The sequence below is a fragment of the Petaurus breviceps genome, unplaced genomic scaffold (assembly GCF_028583685.1).
Source record: "Petaurus breviceps papuanus isolate PSGF00001 unplaced genomic scaffold, PetGlider_PUasm1.0 551, whole genome shotgun sequence".
Taxonomy (NCBI): domain Eukaryota; kingdom Metazoa; phylum Chordata; class Mammalia; order Diprotodontia; family Petauridae; genus Petaurus; species Petaurus breviceps.
Window position 1 is genome coordinate 35321108 of NW_027186372.1, and position 22561 is coordinate 35343668.

Below are 22561 nucleotides of genomic sequence, written 5' to 3' on the forward strand. Positions count from 1 at the left end.
TTAGAACAATGGGTCAAAGATACTGAGGTGAAATTTTATTTTATTTTATTTTATTTTTAAAGCAATCAGGGTTAAGTAACTTGCTCAAGGTTACACAGCCAGTTATTTTTGTGTAGGTGCTGAGTATCTGAGGCTGGAATCGATCCCAGGTCTCCCGATGCTGGGGCTGGCACTGTTACTTCGCCACCTGGTTGCCCCTACTAAGGTGAAATTTTAGATGGATAAATGTAAAATCTTAGATTTGGGTTCAAAAAGTCAGTTGCAAAAATACTGAATTGGAGTGAGTGGTGATTGATTTTCAGGATAAAAATTTCAGGTAAAGGAGTAGGGGTTCTATCAGACATAATATTCAACACAAATAATTAACTGAGATTATTGGGAAAAGGTAATTCAACCTTGGATCACATTGATAGAAACAAAGCATCCAGAACAAGGTCAAGAAACCTGGGATCTTTGGCAAATTACTTGCCTTTTTAAGGTCTCAAGATTGAAGTTTCACAAAACTTCAGGATTGTTAAGAACCTTGATGGTCAAGTCCAACTTATATTTGAAAAGAAATTCCCTCTACAATGTACACAATGAGTTGTCATCCAACATTTGCTTGTAGATATCTGGTGAAAGGGGGATACCAGAATCTTTAGAAGCAGCCCATTCCACTTGGGGAAAGCTGAAAGTGTTAGGAAGTTTTTTTTTTTTCCCTTTTTATCAAGCTTGCCCCTTTTGAACTTTAACCCATTATTGCTCTGACCTTTGGTACCAAACAAAACAAGTCTAATTTTTTTCTTAATTGGAGTGGTATGAGAAGACTTCAAATATTTGAAGGCAAGCTCTCATGTTTGCCCATGAGGCTTTTCTTCTCAAGGCTAAATATCGCCATTTTCTTCAATTGACATTCATATGGCGTGAACTTGAGTCGATGCGCCATCTTTGTTGCTCTTCACTGGATGCCTTCTACTTATCAACATTATCTTAAAATGTAATGCCCCAAACAGAACACAATTGCATATTCAGTGTGTGTCCTCACTCGTAACCTGGTAGGAAAGACCTTAGAAATCATTTTTAATTCAATTTTTAAATTCGATGAACTTAATTTAAATTTAAATTATTAATGTAATTGATTTACAGATAAATTATTTGACAGACAATTATTTAATAATATGATAATAAATAACCACTCCATAAATAATTGAATTATAAATTAAGCATACGAATTAATTTAAATTTAATTTAACTTTCTTTTAAATTTTGATTTAATTGTTTATTTTAATCTTTTTCTGTTTTTACATCAATGTCATTTCTGAATGCACACCTCTCCTTTCTTCTCCAGTGAGCCATCCCTTGTGACAAAGAATTTTTTTTAAGAGGGAGGGAAAAAAGCAATTCAGAAAAACTGACCAATACACGACTCAGGTTGAAAGTATATCAAACATCCAGGACTAATTTACTATAAACTAACCATTTGAAGAAATTAGATCTTATGCAGGACAATTAAAGGCTTTGGGGGCGGGGCGGAGGGGGGATTCACATATCTTTGATCAGGAAGTGTCAGGATAAGATTATTGTTACCAGATCAGTTCCAGTAAGGGTGTTCTCAACAACCATCTGGGACTCTGACAACATCTAGTGCTGTCTCTGATTCTCCAAACAGAATATGATTAAATGACTTTCTAGTGTACTTCTACTGAGACATAATCCCACTAAGTACCTGGGAGGAACTAAAGCCCTAATCTGTGCTCCCTCCTTCTAATTTCCTGCCCTAGATCCCTACTTCAAGGGGACTTATAGCTGAGACCAGCAGAGCTAAGCTTGTCAGAAAGAAAGCTATTTGGTTCCTTATAGACTGATTTTGTCTCTAAAACTACTCTCTGAAAGTGAGCCTCGGTGTCTCTAAAACAGCACAGATTGCTAACCTCAAAGATGGGGGAAGTGACAGCGGCGGAGGTGGAGAAGTTCCTGGATGCTAATGTTAGCTTTGCTAAGAACTACTACAACCGCCAGTTCAGGGCCAGAGTCATCTCTGAGTTATTGGGAGCCAAGGAAGCAGCTGTTGATTTTAGCCACTTCCACTCCTTGACCAGTGTGGAAGAGAGCGAGATTGTCTTTGACCTCCTCCGAGATTTCCAGGACAACCTGCAGCTTGAGAAATCTATGCTCAATGTCATGAAGAGGTTATGCTTTCTCCTTCACGCAGACCGAATGAGTCTGTTCATGTACCGGGCAAGGAATGGAATTGCAGAGCTTGCCACCAGGCTCTTCAACGTCCATAAAGATGCAGTCTTGGAGGAGTGCTTGGTGATGCCTGACTCAGAGATCGTCTTTCCTCTGGATATAGGTGTGGTGGGCCATGTTGCACATTCAAAAAAACTTGTGAACGTCCCCAATGCAGAAGAGGTATTTTACGTCCCATGTGTTTCCGGGACTCCTGGTTCGATGGGGATGGGGATGGAGTGAAAATGGGACAGTTCTTATTCCTTTAGGAACCAAAAGGGGAGTTCTTAACCAGGGGTAGGTTATCCAGTTGGCTTCTTCTCTGAAGAGTGATTACATGATATGGGAGCTGTTTCAGGAGACTGGGATACTCTTTCTACAGAAGAAGGACTGCTGTATGGATGGGCAGTTACCATGGCAGAAAAAAAAACTAAGAAGCCATAACTTTATGTAATGTATGGAACAGGCAAATAGATGTATCTATTTATGGCATTTATGGAACTATTAGGGGGCTAGAAGAATGAGAACATGTGGCTATTTCCTATTCAGGAAATATATAAATTCTTCAGATTTACAATGCGCATCAGCTTTTTGATTGTTATCTGACCCTTCTCTATCATCAGAAAATGACTTGTTTTCAAACCTCAAAACGTAAAGTTTTGCCTTCCCTGTTGTCTGTCTCTGTTGACCTGAGAATAAGAGAAGTGGATTGGGAATCAGAAAGCCTAGATTTGAAGTTCAGCTCCTCTTTTCACTACCATGTGTCCTTGAGCAAATTACTGGCCCTCTCTGGCCTTCAGTCTCCTCCACTGTAAAAATGAGGTATTGAACTAAATGAACTAACTTTAGAGTCCTTTGAAGCACTACTCTTCCACTTCCATATCCATGGGTTTAGGCATTTTCCCTAGACAGAGGAAGTAGAGAGCTAGTGTGTATGACAGTCTCCCTGTGAGGGTTCTGGTTATAGAGCTGCTGACTTAAAAAAGGATATGTTTGCCTGGCTTCAGGCAGATTTGCAACTTCTATTGCAGACAGGGTTTCCTGGGTAGACAGGGAGCTGGGTTTGGGTACCAGGAATGAGGGGGAATGAGTGAGTAAAGTTGAAATTGCTCCCCAATAATTGTTTTTTTGTCATGTATTCTTGAAAAGGACCATGACATCAGGAAGGTGATGTCATGACTTACAAGTGAATTGGATTTCAGTGAGGCAGGGCTGTGCAATGTCACTACCCTCACTTCCAGAGTTATCTGTGGCAAGAAATAGATCAGGACAACTGGAGATGGCCCTGGATATAGTGGGAGACCTTGGCCTCTTTAATCTAAGGGCTTTCCCAGGTATCTAACTGAAGCAATGCCCATGCAGTGAGTAAAGCTAGGTAAGAAATGAGTCAGAGAATGTCCTCTTTTACCTAGTCAAAAAAAAAATCAATCTGGGAGAAGACCTTTGGGGTTTCTGCCAAAACAGAAACAATTATTATTTACATTCACTCTTAGCCATCTGGGTCCAAATAATGACCACTAACTAAGTGGGACTTGGACTTGGACCTATTGTTGGCCAATCAGTGAGAGCCAGAGTGATTTGGGTTTAAGGCATGGTTCTTAAGAGAGAAAGCTTGCAAATAAACCCCAAGATATCTTGCTAGGTTTCACCCATCAAAATTTACATTCCTCTGCACAGAGCACCTGCAGGTGGAGAGGAAGGAGGGAAGTAAAGAGAAGGAACAGGAAGAGGAAAAGGGAAGGGAACAGAAAGGAAGAAAGGAGGGAGGGAGAAAGAAAGGTGGTGCCTTTCAAGAAGGCTTCATCAGGAAGGTGATGCCATGATTTTTAAGTGAATTGGATTTAAGTGAGGGAGAGCTGTGCAGGTACCAGCCTCACTCTCCTCTGGAGCCATCTGGGTCCAGGGGCAAGATATAGGTCAGGACAACTGGGGATATAGCCCTGGATTACTCCCTAATAGTAACTTATATGTGAAAGAGGAATCCTGTAAGAGTGGTTATTAATTTCCCAAAGATGACTCTTCTCATGCCAATGGGCAATTTCCTTGTTGGGCTGGATTTGTTACATTTCCTGTATTGCATTGTTTGGCATTGATTTGCAGTGGCACTGGCATTGTTGGCCAAAGATAGATTGTATTGAATTTTCTCTCCCTCTCCTTCTTGGCACATCTAGGACAAAAGAATGAGGAAATTGCTTTGAGTTACATAAAAATGAGGCTTAGAAATCTGTTTTGTTGGAGTTACAATAATAAAATCATTGACATAAAATCATAGGACCACAGCATGTGAGAACTGGAAAGAACCTTTAGGATCATTTAGTCCTCTTATTTTATAGAGAAGGAAGCTGAAGCCCAGAGAGATGAAAGTGATTTCCCCATATCATAGAAAACTGGTAGAACTAATTGTCCCCACTTTATAAGTGAGGAAATTGAGGTTCAGAAATACTAATGGTTATATAGCCAGTTGGTAGCAAAACAATATAATCTAGTTTTAAAGACTAGATCTTTTGTTCCTTCAAACGAATTTTGTTATTACTCTATTGAACTCTCTAAAGTAGAGCAACACACTGGGCAAAATTCCTTAGTGCGGCCATGCAGATTGAAATTTAATTGGGAAATATATAAAAAAAATTTAAAGATGCAATACAACATAATGTTAATTTGTGGTTTTCTAAGTCAATTTGCTACTAGCAGGGATCTCTTTCCATGTGAGTTTGATACCATTGTTCTAAAGTATCCTTTTGACAGTTTGATATAGCATTAAAACTGTAAATTAACTTAAGTAGTATTGTCATTTTTATTATATTAGCATCTGTCCAACCATAAGCATTGAAGATTCCTCCAACTATTAGGCTTTTCTTTTTTACTTTAAAGAGTCTTTTGCAATGAAATCTATTTAAGCATTTTGTGTGCTTAGGGCATCAACAAAACCCTAATCTGAAATGCACAATGGGAATTCTTAGAGGGCTATAGGGGATCAAGTATCATTGTGTTTGTCGACTGACACAGGAAATAGCATGGCCACTCCATGGGGGAATGGCAAGTTGTGGATCCTACATTGTATTGTTGGAAACAGGTTTCTTGTGGAGTGCTACAGGGCTTTTTTTTTTTTAAGCAATTGGGGTTAAGTAACTTGCTCAAGGTTACACGGCCAGTTATTTCTGGGTGTGGTGCTGAGTATCTGAGCCTAGATTAGATCCCCAGGTCATCCTGACACTGGAGCCGGTGCTCTTACTTGCTGAGCCACCTGGCCGCCCCTAGATTCTGAACATCACCTGGCACTTTGTTCTGCTTTTAATCAATGACTCTGGCCTAGGCATCAGATCTGAGTATGAGGAAAAGCTGGGAGGAATGGCTAATAGATTAGATGATAGAGTTAGTATGTAAAAGATCTTGAAGAGTTGGAATGTTTTATCATCTCTAAGAAGGGTGCATTGAATAGTAACAAATGTAAAGCCCTAGGCTTAGGTGAAAAATATCTAGAGCACAAGATGGAGGAGTGTGGCTAAAGCAGAATGCTCTTTCCCGTTCCTGTACCCATAGCAAAGAGGAACAGAAATCTCTGTAAAACCCCTCTGGGACAAGACTTCCAAGTTACCCACTTCTCTCTTGGAGCTCCACGCTTGGCTTGTTAATGTTATCAGAAGAGGAGGTGACTGGGTGGTTCAGTGGATAGAACACTGGACCTAAAGTCAAGACGATCTGAATTCAAGTCTGGTCTCAGACACTTACTACCCATGTGACCAAGGACAAGTAACTTGACTTCTCTCAAAATCAGTTTCCTTTGCTGTAAAATGAGGCTAATAATATAGCACCTAGCTCTCAGGGTTGTTGTGAGGATAAAATATTTGTATAGCACTTCACAAACCTTAAAGGCTATGTAAATGTTAGCTATTATTAAGATTAGATAAGTAAGCAGAAGGAGGTGATTAATTATGGTAGTAGGAATGGAGGTGTAGTTGGGAAAGGTAACTGATACAATAAAATGACAGAATTGGGAGGCCACAGGATCTCCATGCCTGGTTCTAGTGGGTTAAAAGCAATTACTAGGGGTGCCTAGGTGGCACAGTGAATAGCGCACTGGCCCTGAAGTCAGGAGGATCTGAGTTCAAATCCAGCCTCAAACACTTAACACTTACTACCCTTGGGCAAGTTGCTTAACCCCAATTGCCCTCCAAAAAAAAAAAAAAAGCAATTACTAGATAGGTGAATGGGGTTAGAAAATAGCTCATGTTAAATAGATGGTTCATATGACAGCAAGCTTAGTATAATTCAATAGAGTAATGTTGTAGAAAAAAATTAATATAACTTTAGACTGTGTTCATAGAAATCTACTCTAAGGAGGGCAGGAGGTGATGGTGCCACTATCGTTGGCTCAGATCAAACCTCTCTTGAAATTTTGTGTCTAGATCTTGGCATCATATTTTAAAAGGAAAATTAACAGCATGGGGGCATAGTTCTAAGAAGATAACTAGTACGGGGATGGAATTCTTGATGCTTATTTGGAAAAACTGGGGACATTTAGTCTGGAGATGAAGAGACACAGGCAGGCCATGCTTACTGTCTCCACATAATTACAGGATCACAGACTTTGCAAGAATTTGAGAGCTGGAAAGGACATCAGCCACTAAATGATTTTGAAAGCCTCTGCTTAAAGACCTCCAAAGAGGTCCCCTTGGATGGCATTCTCCTTTTCAGCAACTCTAACTGTCAGGAAATTTTCTTCTAGCAAGTTTAAACTTGCCTCTTTGCATTTTCTGCTCATTTCTCCTGATTCTGCCACTGGGACCAAAGAGAGATGGGAATTCCTGTGGAAATGGCTGTTACATGGAGGAGAAAATTAACATGTTCTGTGAGACTCCACAGAGAGAAATTATTGATTAGAAGGTGGGCACTGCAGGGAGAGATTTTCATTCATTATGAGAAAGACTTTTCAAACAATAAGAAGTATATAAAAATGAAATGGGCTTGCTTGAGAGATCAACAAATTCCTCATCACTAGAAGAGTTTGAGCAGAAGCTGCATGACTTCTTTTGATGTGTTTGTCTATCATGTAGGGTCTAGATGAGATGCCCTGCAAGGCCCCATCCAAATCTTAGATTCTATGATTCTAGGTATGAGAGCAAAATAACAGAGAACCAGGAGTAAAAGATGGGGGCCTGAATGCCACTTTTCATGAATTCACTGAGTGACTATAGTTTGGGAAAGTCCCCATTGTGCCTCAGTTTACTTTTCTGTAAGATAAAATTCAACTACCTGCTCTCTTAAGATTTCTTGTTGCTCTGACATTCTATGGTTGAGTTTATGAAATGATAAAATTTAACATGTTAAATGCAAAGTCATTTGAGGCAAAATTGGTTACATGAGATGTATTTTGAGCACATAAAGCAGACCTATCTTTGTGAATGTGTCACCACCTCTTTGAGAATCTCATATCACATGTTTATTAATATCCTATGAAGATGTTCATCAAATCCTCAAATCCTAGTGTAATTATAGCAGGAGAGGCTTAACCTAATTTCCTTATCCTTCAACCAGCTTGAAACCACACTATTCAGACTAATACTGAATGTTTATGTAATCACACCCCAATTAGAAGACATTCTTGGAATACTTTGATTCCTTAATAGATCTGTAATGCCAAGTAGAAATTATCTCTCCCTCATAAAATTTCTTATCCCATCTCTTTGGGCAGCTCCTTTACACTTAATTCTGATTTATACTACAGTTATTCATGCATAGTCTTATCTCTCTATTAGACTATAGGGACTTGGGACTTGAGGACTGGGACCAGGCCTTGTTTCATCTTTTTTTTTTTTTTTTTTGCCTTTTGGAAGGGGGAAGGCAGGGCAGGGTTAAGTGACTTGCCCAAGATCGCACAGCTAGTAAGTGTCAAGTATCTGAAGCAGGATTTGCTTGTTTCATCTTTGTATTCTCAATGCTTAGCACTATGACTTACCTTAATCATAGTAAACATCAGTTAACCATGAGATCATGAGTTGAAAAAGACATTAGAAGTCATAGAGTTTGACAAAAGAGAAAACTAAGGCTCAGGGAGGAAAGCAACTTATTCATTGGGAAAGCAAGGTAGGGTAGTAGAGAGAATGCAGAAAGATGTGTGACCTCAGACACTTACTAGCAGTGTGACCCTGGGCAAGTCACTTAACCTCTATTTGCCTCCATTTCCTCCTCTGTAAAATGGGGGTGATAATAGCATCTTCTTGCCAAAGTTGTTAGGATGATCAAATAAAATAATATTTGTGAAGTGCTTCTCACAGTGCCTGCGCATTGTAAGTGCTACATGAATATTTGTTACTATTTTTATTATTATTATTATCATTATTATTTTTCAAGATCATAAAAGTAGAGCTGGAATTCAAAACCAGGTCTTCCAATTCCAAATTTAGTGTTCTTTCAACTACATTCCAAGTGGTATTAAGCTCTTCCAATTCACAGTGACTAGAAATCTTAGTTGAGCTCTTCAAATGGTTCTGAATATGGTCTGTCAGTGACCCTTTTTGATCTTGGGAAAATCATTTCAGGTAGGTGCATAACAAATATTTGTTCAGTTGAAGTGAGTTGAGTTGAATGTGGCAATTTTCAGGTGTCCAAAAAGCTGACTATTGTACCTGCGCCCTTGATTCCCAACTACTCCAGTTTTTTTTTCTGGCAGCTGATCCTGTACATAGTCCCTTCTCTCTTTATAATCTCAGTCTCTCTTTATCCATTGGCTCTGTCCCTGTTGACTACAAATGTGCCCAGATCACTCCCATCCTTCAAAAATCTTCACTTGACTTTCTCATCCTCTCAATCTGATCATCCATTATCTCCCTTTCCTTTCACTAGCAAACTCCTAGGGAGCTGTCTCTGCTCCTTGCCACTCACCTCCCACTAAGGTTTCAATCTCTTGCACTGTGACTTTTGACCCCACCACCCAATGAAAGCTGTTCTTTCCAAGGTTACCAATGATCTCCTAACTTCTAAAACAAATTCCTTTTATCAGTCCTCCCCATTCTTGACTTCTCTTTAGCCTTCACAGTTGACTGCTCCCTGCTCCCAGACACTCTGTACTCCCTAGGTTTTCATGACTGCACTATCCTATTCTCTTCCTACCTATCTGATCACTCCTCAGTCTCCTTTGCTGGATCATTATTCGTCTCTTGTCCCTCTTTTTCCAAATACACATTTTGCACAGATCTGTATATGTTAAAAGAAAATAATAAATAGGATATAGGATTAGGTAATCTGGTTTCTTATTAGAGGATAGGTTTAGGACTTTCTGAGTTGGGAGGGGGTGAATGAGCTGATGGAATTCTTTGAAATCAGGTGATTTACAGGAAAATGAAACTTAAGTTTTAAAATTTAGGTGGTTCACAAGCTGGAGTCAGTTTGGTTCTCACAAGTCCCCCCCCCCTTGATATTCACCCCCCATGGATCACTATAAGCCAAATTTATGAAGTTTTTTATATGTCCATATCATATTTATATACATATACATACACAGACATATATAGATATTCTACCCTCCTCCTCTCTCTCAGAGAGCTTATTAGTTTCCATTAGTCCAGTTATTATCTCTAGATAGATGGTCCCCAAATCTACATATCCAATCCTCATTTCTTTCCTGAACTGCAATTTCCCATTGTCAATTGACATCTGAATGTTGCATAGACATTTCAAATGCTGGGTTCATATCCTGGTTCTGTTACTTCTTGCACCTGACCTTTGTCAAGTCATTTAACCTCTCTGGGCCTCAGTTTCCTCATCTGTAAAATGAGAAGGCTGGATTAAGTGCCCTCTAAGGTCCCTTTCAGTTCCACATCTACGATGATGTCTTCTAATACCATATCTGTCACTCACTGACTGTGTGGTCTGGAGCAACTTCTCTCCTCTGGAAAAGAATTTTCTCTTCAGCAAAATGAAGAGGTTGCACTAAATGGTTTCTACGGTCCCTCATGACTCTAATAGTCTCTGAATCTATACATTCTTTAATATGTTATTCCCTTTTTGCCTTTGCTTTCTTGTTGCAAAGGAAACAGATGCCTAATCAATAGGTCAAGAGAAATGAATGGTATTATCTCGTTTTTCTTTTAATGAATGCAATGACAGACTCATGCCTTTACTCCTTTGTTCCTTAGGATGAGCATTTCTGTGACTTTGTTGATGATCTCACAGAATACAAGACCAAAAACATCTTGGCTTCCCCCATAATGAATGGAAAAGATGTTGTAGCTGTAATCATGGCAGTGAATAAAATTGATGGAGCATGTTTTACCAAGAGGGATGAAGAGGTAAGGGAAAATTAAAAACAAACAGCTTTAAGTACAGTCATCAGTTTTAGCACTAGTAGCTTACATGTTAGAAGAATTAGAAATGTAGTACAAATCATAATTACAATAATGTAAATGGATGAACAACAACAAAATGAAATCAAAGTATAATTATAATAACCAAATAGTCCCAGAGAAAAGGTGAAAAAAATGCCTTTCTTTCTGCCCTTTTTTGTAGAGGTGGGAGTGGGGGTGGTGGAGACTATGGGTATATATTCTATCAAACAGGGTTAAAGTATTGGTAACCTTAAAGGAAATTTTCCCCCTTTTTGTGACAAGTGTCACAAGTTAATTTATAATTGAGGAAACAATTTCTTGTGATTTATTAGCAAAACATGCATAATAAAGTGGGTCAAAGGCCTATTAGTAGGTGGTGCAAAGATCCCAAATACACATTTTGCACAAATCTGTATATGTTAAAAGAAAATAATAAATAGGATGCAGAATAGGATTTAGGATTAGGTAATCTGGTTTCTTATTGGAGGATAGATTTAGGACTTTCTGAGTTGGGAGGGGGTAAGTGAGCTGATAGAATTCTTTGAAATCAGGTGATTTGCAGGAAAATGAAGCTTAAGTTTTAAAATGTAGGTGGGTTCACAAACTGGAGTCAGTTTGGTTTTCACAATTCCCCCCTTTGATCTCCACCCCCTCCCCCCATGGATCACTATAAGTCAAATTTATAAAGTTTTTTATATGCCCATTATGATATTTATATATATATATATACACACACACACATATATACCTGCACACATATGTGCATACACATATATACACACATATGTGTATATATATTCAACATCACAAACATCATAAACTGAGAAAAGTCAACTAGAAAGCATCCTTTTGCACAACATTGTACAAGTAATACAGTGTCTAAGAATAATAATGAAGCATAAAGTGAAGAGAGCTCATTTACATATGGTGACTAATATGCTATTTCCCTGCATTCAAGTGAACCTGGAGGAAGCATTCCACCAGTGGTCACTTGGTTTAGGCAATTGTGTTTCTGCTATAATCTGTTGGATTTCCTGAAGGCTCATCATAACTCTTCTGATTGATTAATGTAGGAACAACAAGATTGATCAATCATAGCACAAACACCTTCTTGTAAAGCTATAATAAGATTGAAGACCGTTGTTTTCAGTGATAGGGAACACTACCCATCAATCAGGGTAACTCTGATGGGTATGATGACAAACCCTGAATCAATGGGGCCTAATTTCTCTAAGATGATAAGCAGTCCCAACATTACCATGAAGTTTACTAATTTAAAATCTCAGTCTCTCTTTATCCATTGGCTCTTTCCCTATTGACTACAAATGTGCCCAGACCATTTCTATCCTTCAAAAATCTTCAGTTGACTTCTTCATCTTCTCAATCTTATCATCCATTATCTCTCCTCCCTTTCACTAGCAAACTCCTAGGAAAAGCTATCTCTATCTCCACTCCTTAAGTCTTTTCCATTCCTCCTAGGAGGAGTGGAATCTGGACAGAGCAATGAGTAATAACATTAGACTTAAGCAACAACAGGGAAATGAGCAAGATTTAAAATATATAATGGGTATAATTGCTAGGTATAAAGCAAATGGCATTGTGAAATTTTTTTCCATTTTCCCAGAGTTGATGATTTTTCTTTCCCATAATTACTGGTTTTTGTTTAGAGTTTTTTGTTCTAAAGTTCTGTTGTGAGGAGCTAACTGGGGAAGGAGAAATACCAAGTAACAGTATTAGGATAAAGCAAAACAAAAACACCTTCTTTTGTTCTGTCTCTTGGGCCTTCTGAACCAATACAGAGAACAAAAAGAGGGAGTTGCAAGGACAGAGATCCACTGGGGAAGCAGAAAATCGTGGCCCTAAGTTTGCAAAGGGGATAACAGCCCAACAAGTTAACAAGAGAATTGGATATAAAGAGAGAGGAAAGCTCTACTGAGAGAGGCCAATGGTAACCATAGGGGGAGACAATTTGGGGATGCTTTAAGGCTTCCCTGAAATCCTGAGAAGATTTATAGATTCAATAGAAGTACAGTCAGAATCTGGTTTGCACATCAAAATCAAATTAGAAGCTTCGGTATCTAGTATGCAATCATAAATCATATTACCACCTTTAAGGGAGATTTGGGGTTTACTGGTGTGGGGAGAGAAAGATGCTAGGGTAGTTGGGGCAAGGACATTAGGATTGAGGAAATAACCAAAAAGATCCTCATCAGAATCTATGGCCTCTCCCCCTCCCCCACACCCTTATGCCCTTCCCTGACTCCCTTCCAGGGTCCCCTCTATTTCTATCCTTGAGTCCCACTTCTTTCTACATTCTGTGGCAATATGGTCTTTTTTGATGTGACAATAAAACACGCTTGCAGACCCTGATTCCCTGATACATCTTGAATGAGAGCCAAAGCTGCTTGGGCAGGGGCCCATGCTCGGAAGGGAGCCAGAGCTGTTTGGTCAGGGGCCAGGACTGGCTGAGGTTTTGGCATGGGTTTCTCTTTTTCTTTATTCTTTCCCTCATAAACATATTGGTTGATGCTTTCAAGCTTACCAATACCTTTTTCATGACATCTAGGGCAACCATTATTAAAACATTCTCATATTTCTGGATGTGATTGACTACCAAAGTTTATATTAATGATTCATGCATCTCATAGGTTGAGTGGGTCTAATCCCACATACTGTTTAGTACTTTTACACAGCTTGTCAGAAAAGCAGTTAAGGGTTTCATTTTCTTTCCAGAAAGTTTCTTGGAAGTTGCTGCAGTTTGGGGGAGGCCAGCACACATTTCCATGCCCCTGATCAAGGAGAGAAAGGACTGTCATTTTTCTTCCATCCTTATATTCCAAGGGCCAGAACAGTGTCATGTACATAGTAATGAAATCTTGATGAAATTGAATTCAGACACTGCTCCATTCTCTTGATTACAGTCCTCTAAGCATCTCCTTTTCATTTCCTTGTCATGTAACAATAAACTTGTTGGAGGGAAACTTACTTAAACAAATTTTTTTTAATGCATCTAAAGAGAAAAAAAATGATCCAATCTCTGTTCTTCCAAAGAGTTCATAGTCCTTCTCATCCTTCTCATTCTGTTTGTATTTTAGATTCTAATGAAGTACCTTAATTTTGCAAATCTGCTCATGAAGGTGTTTCATCTGAGCTACCTTCACAACTGTGAAACCCGCAGGGGCCAGGTAAGAGCCCAGACGTAAGAGAGCTCTACCCATTTTGCTTGGTTCTTCAGCCGTTTGTGTAGGAGATATTGGGAAAGAAACCCCTTCATCCTGGACTTCTTGGTCATATGGGTTGTCTCTCCCATTAGACTTTGAGCTCCTCAAGAAAAGGGACTTCCCTTTACCTTTCTATCTCCAGCACTTAGTACAGGCATTTCAGGTTTAATCAATGCTGGCTGGCTGGCTGGCTGCTTCGATATTTGTTACATTGAACTCCTGCTAAGAGGGTCCAAATTCTTTGTTTGCAGCTATGGGAACTACTGCTACTGTATCTTTTCCTAAACCATTTACATGTCTTCTTTGTATTCATTTAGATACTCCTGTGGTCTGGGAGCAAAGTCTTTGAAGAACTTACAGACATCGAAAGACAGTTCCACAAAGCCCTTTACACAGTCCGTGCCTTTCTCAACTGCGACAGATACTCTGTGGGGCTCTTGGACATGACCAAGCAAAAGGTTAGGCAATCTGTGGAGCAACATTGTACGTCAAGGTTAAGCATGGTTTTGATGGAATCCACCTTCAGGGAAAGCCTGGGAGAATTGGTGTTAATACTGTGAGCTCCACATAATGGTCATCCTTTTACAGCAGGGATGCTGCACCTATTTCTCATGGAAAGTCACTTAACCTAAAGCTGGAAATGACACATCCAAAGGCTGAGTAGAAGCAAAACATACTTTTGCCTGCCAGGGCCATCTGAAAAGTAACAACACACCTGGTTGGGAAAATTGTTATAATCTTCATTAAATTAGCAATAACAAGAGAGGGGAAAAGCAGAATGAAGGGAATATTGGCTAAGACCAGTGAACCCAACAGTATACTGAATAAATAAGTTATGGTAAATTTACTTCTAAGTTGCAGTTAATTAAAGGAGAGAAATAAACAAAAGAGGGTAAAAGAAAATTTACTTATAGGTTGTAGTCAACTAAAAGAGAGAAAGTAAGCAAAAGAGGGTAAAAGAGAGAGAACAAGAAATGAGAAGAGAAGCCAAGGAGGAAGCAAAGAGATAGGAAAGGGTATGAAGAGACTTAGAGAAGGAACCAGTACTAGAGGGGGAAATGGGTAACAGGAGACAGGGAATTTTTTGAGCTGAAAGCACAATAGTAGAGAGTAGAAAACTTGAGTTCTTGGAAAATGACAAATGGAGAGAGTCCTATTCCTGACATTTTTTTTCTCCAATCCACTTTCCCTTCTGCAACAAGGGTTGGAGTCTTCATTCCCTCTCCCCTAGTTTGTCTATCTCAAGGCAGGGCAGTGAGATGGTACAGGAGATAAAGTGCTGAGCCTGGAGTGAGGAAGGCTCCTCATCTCCCTGAGTTCAAATCTGGCCTCAGACTCTTACTGCTATGTGACCCTGAAAAATCACTTAACCCTGTTTGCCTCAGCTCCTCATCTATCAAATGAGCTGGACAAGGAAATGGCAAACCACTCCAGGATCTTTGCCAGGAAAATACCAAAATGGAGTCATGAAGAGTTAAGACAGGTCTGAAATGACTGAGCAATAATAACAAAATTCAGATGACTCTTAAGTATTGACATAACAACAAACCTCAATGCAATTTAGAATTGAAGGACTTGGAGCTGTACGAGACCATTAAAGTTGTCTGGTTCAACCTTCCTAATTTTCCAGAGGAGGAAACTGAGTCTCAGAGAAATTAAGTGATTCTCCAAAGGTCACACAGGTAGAAAGAAATAGAGCCCAGAGCCTCTGACTCCAAATTCAGCATTCTTTCCATTATCCTACACAACCCACTAGGTTCACTTCCTTACCAAAAATCCATCTAAACTTAATCAGGTAGCATTTTCTGACTTTCATAAACTTCAGAAAGTTTCCATCTTTCTGAGGACTCAGGGATTAAAGCCTACAGATCAACAAACCAACTAAAAAAATGCAACCACAAACAGGGCTAGGCTAGAATGTTTCTCTAGCACTGACCTGACAGTAGTAACTACATCTTAAATCAGGCTCAGCCAAGATTTGCAACGTTCAGCAACAGACCTTTTGCTGTTCCTTCAGAAAAAGCAGTTGTTGACTTAGTGAATCCAACATTCAACTGCCTGAATGTAGAAGATTCCTCACTATTCCAAAGAGTCATGGTTGCAGAATAATTTAACCCTAGGCTTAAGCCTGAAAAAAAAAATATTTTTCTGAACTCTTTCCTGTGAGAGCAACATCTTGGGAGGATGTTCCAATGGAGTCAGCCCCAGAGGGAATAACTGAACCCTTTGGGGAAGCATGTTTATGATGACTTTAAAAAGAATGCTTCAACTAGCAATATGTTTACAGAGGAAACTAAGCAAAGGCTATTGGGCTACCATTCTCCCCGGGGCTTGATAGATTCTCTAAATTACTATAGTTTCCTTGGATATCCAGTATAGTATGGTCCAGAGCCCTGGATTTGAAGTCAGAGGAGGTAGGTTCAAATTCTGGCTCTACTGTTACTATTTCTAGTAATTCTAGGCAAATCATGGTCCCTCTCTGGGTATCATTTTCCTGATCTGTAAAATGAAGGTATTGCGGGGACTTGGGGATTCTCAAGGTTTAAACTCTATGGTCTTCAGAACCTTTGAAGGGACAGGAGACCTCAGACTTTTCCTTTAGATTTTCCTTTCACGGAAAGAAGCTAAAAATTACATCAGCATTTATCTAAGTGACTTGGAACCAATGAAAGGTCAGTGAAATAGCTGACATTTTTAATACTTTATGGTTTGCAAAATATCACCCCTACAAGTACCCAGGGAGGTGTATACTGCAAGTGTCAAGATCCCTGTTTTTCAGATGAGAAAATTGAGACCCCAAGAGGTTATGAGTTTGCTTCTGATATGGCCACACAGCTAGTATGTGACAGAGCCAGCATGCAAATCTGTCTCTCCCAAGTCCAAGTCCGCTGCCCTTTCCCCTGTATCACACATTCCCTGGAAGAAATTGGGTAGTGCAGCCAAATGGCTGCGCTTTCTGGTTTTTTTCCCAAGGTGTATTAGTGCAGCACAGCACAGTAGTCTGGATGCTGGCTAGTAGAATCTGTCTCAAGTCAACAAGGAAGACACTCATGGTAAGATTACCAGAAATGATGGTGAGAATTCCCTCCAGTTTATATGTAAACAGAAACTGGATACTTATAGCTCTGTGGGAACAATTACTTGCTTTGGTTTCCAGAGGGTTCTTAGAGCCTTTGAAAACTTAGTCAGAGGAGCCCCAATGAAGCGTCAGAGGAGATCTCTAGTGAAGCTTACATATAGACTTAAATAAATATTGTTGTTTTTTTTTTAAATAGTATCTCATCACTCCCCCTTATTGATATCCAAAGAGTGAATGGTTTGGTAGCCTGGTTATATAGGCCTAGAAATCAATACTTCAAAGGAAATTTGTCTGCCCTTTGAGAGAGATAATAAATTATGAGGGAATCACAGCTACAAAATTAACAGAGAATGAGGCAAAGGTGCTAGGGTCAAGGCAGCCTCTTAACAACCCAGCTCCCAGTCATCCAAGATTGCCCATGATCTAAGTTTAGTCAAGAGGCCTTTAGGGTATGAGATGTTATCATGGGACTCCAGCCTTTGCTTATCACAACAAGCTATCACTAACTATTCAGTATTTCAACTTATTCTTTTGATTTGGTCACTTGTTGATTCAATTCATTTATTCATACATGTAGCATTTCTTACATGTAAGGTACTATGTGGACTAGGAGTGAACATGCTAACATTATAGGAAGAAGTATAACCTCTAAGGTCCTTTAATGGATCTAAATTTATAATCCTATGAGCCTATGGACAATGAAATGTTTATCCTTCTCATTACTTGCCTGACTTTGGACAAATCACTTTCTCTGGGTCTCAGAATACTCAGCTATAAATTGAAATTGTAATTCTGTGAGAAAAATCTCTAAAATGTTTATAAATAAATAATACTTTGTCCTGTTCACCACTATGGGGCATACCTTTAGAGTCAATCAGTGCACCTGAATTAAAGTTCTGGCTCTACCACCACCTACACATGTGACAGACAAGTCACTTAAGAGACTAATCATGTAACCCCTTTGAGCCTCAATTTCCTCAGTGATAAATATGTAGTTAGACTAGATGATCCCTAAGGAATTTTTTAGGTCTTTTCATATGATCTACATACATGAAAGTGATTTTTAAAAAACCCTAAGGTGAAATGTATCAAAATATTTGTAACAAAACTTTTGTGGATACAAAATAAATAAAAAGAAAGAAAGAAAATATGTGTCCACCAGTTGGGAAATGGCTAGACAAATTGTGGTATATGTAGAGTTGAACTGGTTAACCAAAGGCTTGAGATGGGGGAGGGAGGGGAGTACGTCAAGGGCATGAAGTGGTGGCCTGGGTAAGACCTGAGGTGAAATTGGAGGTTACAGTGAGGACAAAGAACAGGGTTTGGGGTTTCAAGGCAAAGGGAAAGATGAAATGACTACAGATTGTGATCAGATAAGGGAAGTTCTGAGTTCATTAACATGGAAGTCGTGCATTTGTGGTACGTGTCAAGACCAAGGGTATAATCATAGTTATGTGCAGGTGTGGAGCAGGGTGGAGGAATAAGTTTTATGAAATGACAAAGTTAAGAAACTGAGGTTAGGTCATTTGAAGGAATACCAGTATGTATGTTGAAGTCTCCTAGTATGAGGATAGGGGTTGAGAAGGAGGGAAGCTAGGCATTAAATTCACTAGGTGAAAAAGGGGAATTTCCTGAAGGTTGGTAGATAACAGCTACCAGAATTTTGATTGGGTGGTAAATATAAATTGAGTGACCCTCGGAGAAGGGGAGGTTACTGAGTGATGAGAATTTGGAAGAGGCAATAGGGAGCAAGGAATATTCCAACACCTCTACCTCAACCAGTGAGCTGAGGGAATGAATGAAAGTGCATCTAGAGCTAGAAAAGGTGTCTGGGGAGCCCGTAGCATTAGCAAGGAGCTAGGTCCCAATTGAGAACCAGAAGATCGAAGGAGAGGAGAAGGAAGATTTAAAATGAAAGCAATTTGTTACATATGGAGTAGGTATTTCAGAGAGCACAGTGAAAGGGATAAGGATAGACCTTGGTAGGGGGAGGGGAAAGGGAGGGACTGAGTTAAGTGAATGAGAATAAGAGATTGGCAATGGTGAAGGAAGAGTGGATTTGAATGAGGAAGGCAAGGGGTTCAGAATCTCTAGGCTGGAGCTAAGTGTGACACTGTGGGAATTTGTTAATAACTGAGGAATAAGGTAGGATAGGTTAGGAACATTCCTAGGAGTTTGACCTCAGGTGGAATCCTCTGGAGGCCTTCAACAGCTCATACATTGGGGTTTTTCTGCTTCCTCCAATGCAGGAGATTGGGCAGGACCTCAAGAGTCTCTTCCAACTCTAAATCTATGAATAAAACACAGTTTTTGCTCTTTAGAAAAATGGGAAGTTTAAAATTAAATTAAAATCTAAATAAAATAAAATTAAAATTAGTTTAAAATGAGAAATAAACTACAAACACAATATAAGATTCCAAATGCCTCTTCCATAATTTCCTCTCTGTTTTGGTATGTTTTAAAGTCTCTCTCTTTTTTTTTTTTTTTTTGCTTTTTGGAGGGCAACTGGGGTTAAGTGACTTTCCCAAGGTCACACAGCTATTTTTCGTGTTGTGTCTAAGGCCAAATTTGAACTCAGGTCCTCCTGATTCCAGGGCCTGTACTCTATTCACTGCACCACCTAGCCTCCCCTTTAAGTCTCTCTTAATGCCATAATGATGAATTTCTTTTCTTTTTAGGAATTTTTTGATGTGTGGCCAGTGTTGATGGGAGAAGCCCCACCTTACTCAGGACCCAGGACACCAGATGGAAGGGTAAGCCACTAAGATTTTCAAACTGTCCTTTGTCCTGGGAAAGAGATTCATGGAGGAAAGAGATTCATATTCATATAGCCATTCCTAGCACTTTACACATGTTATCTCATTCCACCTACATTCATTTAGCAAGCATTTATAAGGTGTCTACTATGTGCCATGTACTCAGCAAGATTCTGGAACTACCAAGATTAAAATGAAATCATGTCTGGCTCCACAGAGCTTACATTCTATCTGGGGAGATGGCATGTACATATGTAAGTTTATATGGAATAAATACAAAGTATTTGAGTGAGGGAGGGCACGAGCAACTGATGAGATCATGGGGGGGGGGGGGGGGGTGACATTTGCTCTGAACTTTGAAGGAAAATAGGAATTCTAAGAGCTGGCAGTGAGGAAGGAATGTATTCCAGGCAAGGAAACAGTGGGTGAAAAGCACAGAAATGGGAGATGACCAAGTTGTCTAGAATGCAAATTTCATGCAGGAAAGTAATATGTAGTAAGCCTAGAGAAGTAGTGTAGAGGCATGTTGTGAAGTGTTAGAAGGGTCAAACAGTAGAGCCTGAATTTTACAGAGGCAAGAGGGACCCACTATAGCAAGCAAGTAGCATCTGCTCTAGGGATGTCAATTGGCAAGTCTATGGGGTGGGGGCAGGAAGGAGGGGATTGGTGAGAGGTGGTTTGATTGAGGAAGAGGTGGTGAGAGCCTGATTAAGAGGCTATTGTTACAGCTTAGTTGGGAGAGAGCAAGGTTGTACCTCAGGGTGTGGGTGAGACAGAAGGAGCCAGATGTAAGATATGGTGGAGGAAGAATCAACATTTTCTCTATGGAGTAGGAATTCAAATATTATCCCAATTATACAAATAGAGCAATTAAGCTAAGGGTGTTTAAATGATTTGCTCTAGTCTCCTAGTGGGTCAGAGGCAAAACTCTGACCTCATTTCAAGAGCTCTTTCTAGTTCACTGTGTTATCTTAAAAACCTTGTTTTCTGGCCTCATTACACTGATACACACATTCCATGTTCAGTTCATGGGCTGTGGAACAACAGAATTATACATAGCAATGGCCTGAGTCAGCAGTTAACCTATAGCTTGGATTTCAGTCTTACCTGGGAGCTGACAGGGGTTAAACCATGGTTAGATTACAAAGAATCATATCTCTAGAGATAGAAGGGACCCCCAAACCACCTGTTTCAGTCCTTCTACTTAAATAGATGAAGAGACTGAGACCCAAGGGGGTCAGACAACTTGCCCAGGGTCCCCTGGGTTAAGTAAGTGTAATGGTAAGGGAATTTGAAGATCTTCCCTGCCCCTTAATAGGCCTCAAGTGGAACCCAACCAGAAGAGCTTGATTGTTTTTCAGGAAGGCCCACACCTTTTGTTACTTTGTAATTAGGCTGTGGGTCACAAACACACAGTGTGATGTCCTCTAACCCTGAAGAAGGGTACATATACTCTGAGGTGAGCTTTTGTTTGGGGGCTCACTTTGGGAAGAATTGTGTGATTTGGCCAGATGAGACTCTGGGCAGCTGTTGAGCCCTCTGGCTTTGAAAACCCAGATGGTGGTGCTTCTCTGTCTGGTAACTAACTATGTATGTATGTAATGGTCAGACAGTTAGAAGCCCTGTCTGTTAGTCTATTGTTCTGTTGAGTTGTGTTATTTTCTCTGTCTGTATTTTTGTCTGCTTGTAATTTCTGTTTGTTTTTTTCTGAAGTTCAGGGTGCTAACTTTTTCTCCTGAACTAAGTGAATTTTATACATATATATACATATATATATACACAACGCACACACATATACACATTTTATATATCATATATACACACAACACACACATATATACACATTTTATATATCATATATATTTATATATTTGCATATATTTAATATATTATCTATAATATATTATATAATAAAAATCTATATATGTTTAATTAAAGATTGTTGACCCTTTTAAAGTTGATTTCCTTTAGTAAAGCAGATCAAAGAACCTGTGCTAGCAGCCTGCCTGGACATGCTAGCTGTTACAATAAGTAATAGAGATGGGATGGGAGCCCAGCCCCTCTGAATCCAATGCCAGGGTTCTTTCCCCTGGATCATTCACAAGAGTGGTTTAATTGAGATAGTTGTAGCTTTCATCGGCCCACATGCCCCTCTTTACTAGACTTCTTTTTTAGGTTAATGGGGAAAGAATCCACACCCTGTAAATGTCTGAGGCAAGTCAGTACAATGGAAAGAACAATGTCCTGAGCATCAGGAGTCAGGCAATTGAAGCTATGGGTCCTTGGACAGATAACAAACAAGCTGTGAGTCCTTGGACAAATCTCTTTCCCTCTCTGCACCTGTTTCATTATCTGTGAAATATGATCAGTCACTGAAGTATTCTGAGGCTTACAAAATCCTTTCCTCACAACATCTCTGTGAGGTAAGCAGTATGTTATTATCCTCCTTTCACAGTGTGGACTAGTGTACTGGACAGAGGACCTACCTAGGAAGCATGAAGATCAAGGTTTTAAGTCTTCCTCTGACAAGTGGTGCAGTGTCTGTGTGACCTGTAGGTAAATTGCTTCACTTCTCAGAGTTCCAGGAAAATCTCCAAAATTATAAATCGCAGAGGAGTAACTAAATTATATTGGGAGAGGGAGCTTCATCACAGGATCTGTCCAGGGACAAAGTTAAGTGATTTGTTTAGGGTCAAGGAGCTAGAAAATGTCAACTATAGTTTTCAGGAAGTTCTCATGACTATATTAAGTCTGTAACTTTATTCAGAAAGAAACACTTGCCTGCAAGAGGGAGAAGGAAATAGTGAATGTGAAATGTGCTCTGTGTGTGTGCATGTGCGCGAGCATGCATGTGTATGTGTGAGACTGTGTGTGAGAGTAACTGTGTGTGACTATATGTATATAGGATTAGACTCAATGTTTTCTCTGTGTGTGTGTGTGTGTGTGTAGGATTGGACAAAATGTCCTCTAATG

At 39.5% G+C, this 22561-nt stretch overlaps 1 protein-coding gene across 7 annotated transcripts in view; it reads left to right on the top strand.

The window, feature by feature from the left end:
• The first annotated feature begins 1917 nt into the window (after positions 1 to 1917).
• Positions 1918 to 22561, top strand: part of PDE6A (phosphodiesterase 6A) — a 100818-nt gene continuing 80174 nt past the window's right edge. The window contains exons 1-5 of one of the 7 annotated variants that reach the window (XM_069102640.1): positions 1918 to 2391; positions 10344 to 10496; positions 13628 to 13717; positions 14071 to 14211; positions 19511 to 19585. In XM_069102640.1, the coding sequence (XP_068958741.1) occupies positions 1918 to 2391; positions 10344 to 10496; positions 13628 to 13717; positions 14071 to 14211; positions 19511 to 19585 (933 nt within the window). Of the gene's footprint in view, positions 2392 to 10343; positions 10497 to 13627; positions 13718 to 14070; positions 14212 to 18418; positions 18769 to 19510; positions 19586 to 19761; positions 19843 to 20900; positions 21048 to 21836; positions 22145 to 22561 lie in introns of those variants that run through there. The other 6 variants (XM_069102641.1, XM_069102643.1, XM_069102642.1 and 3 more) reach the window with 6 other exon arrangements.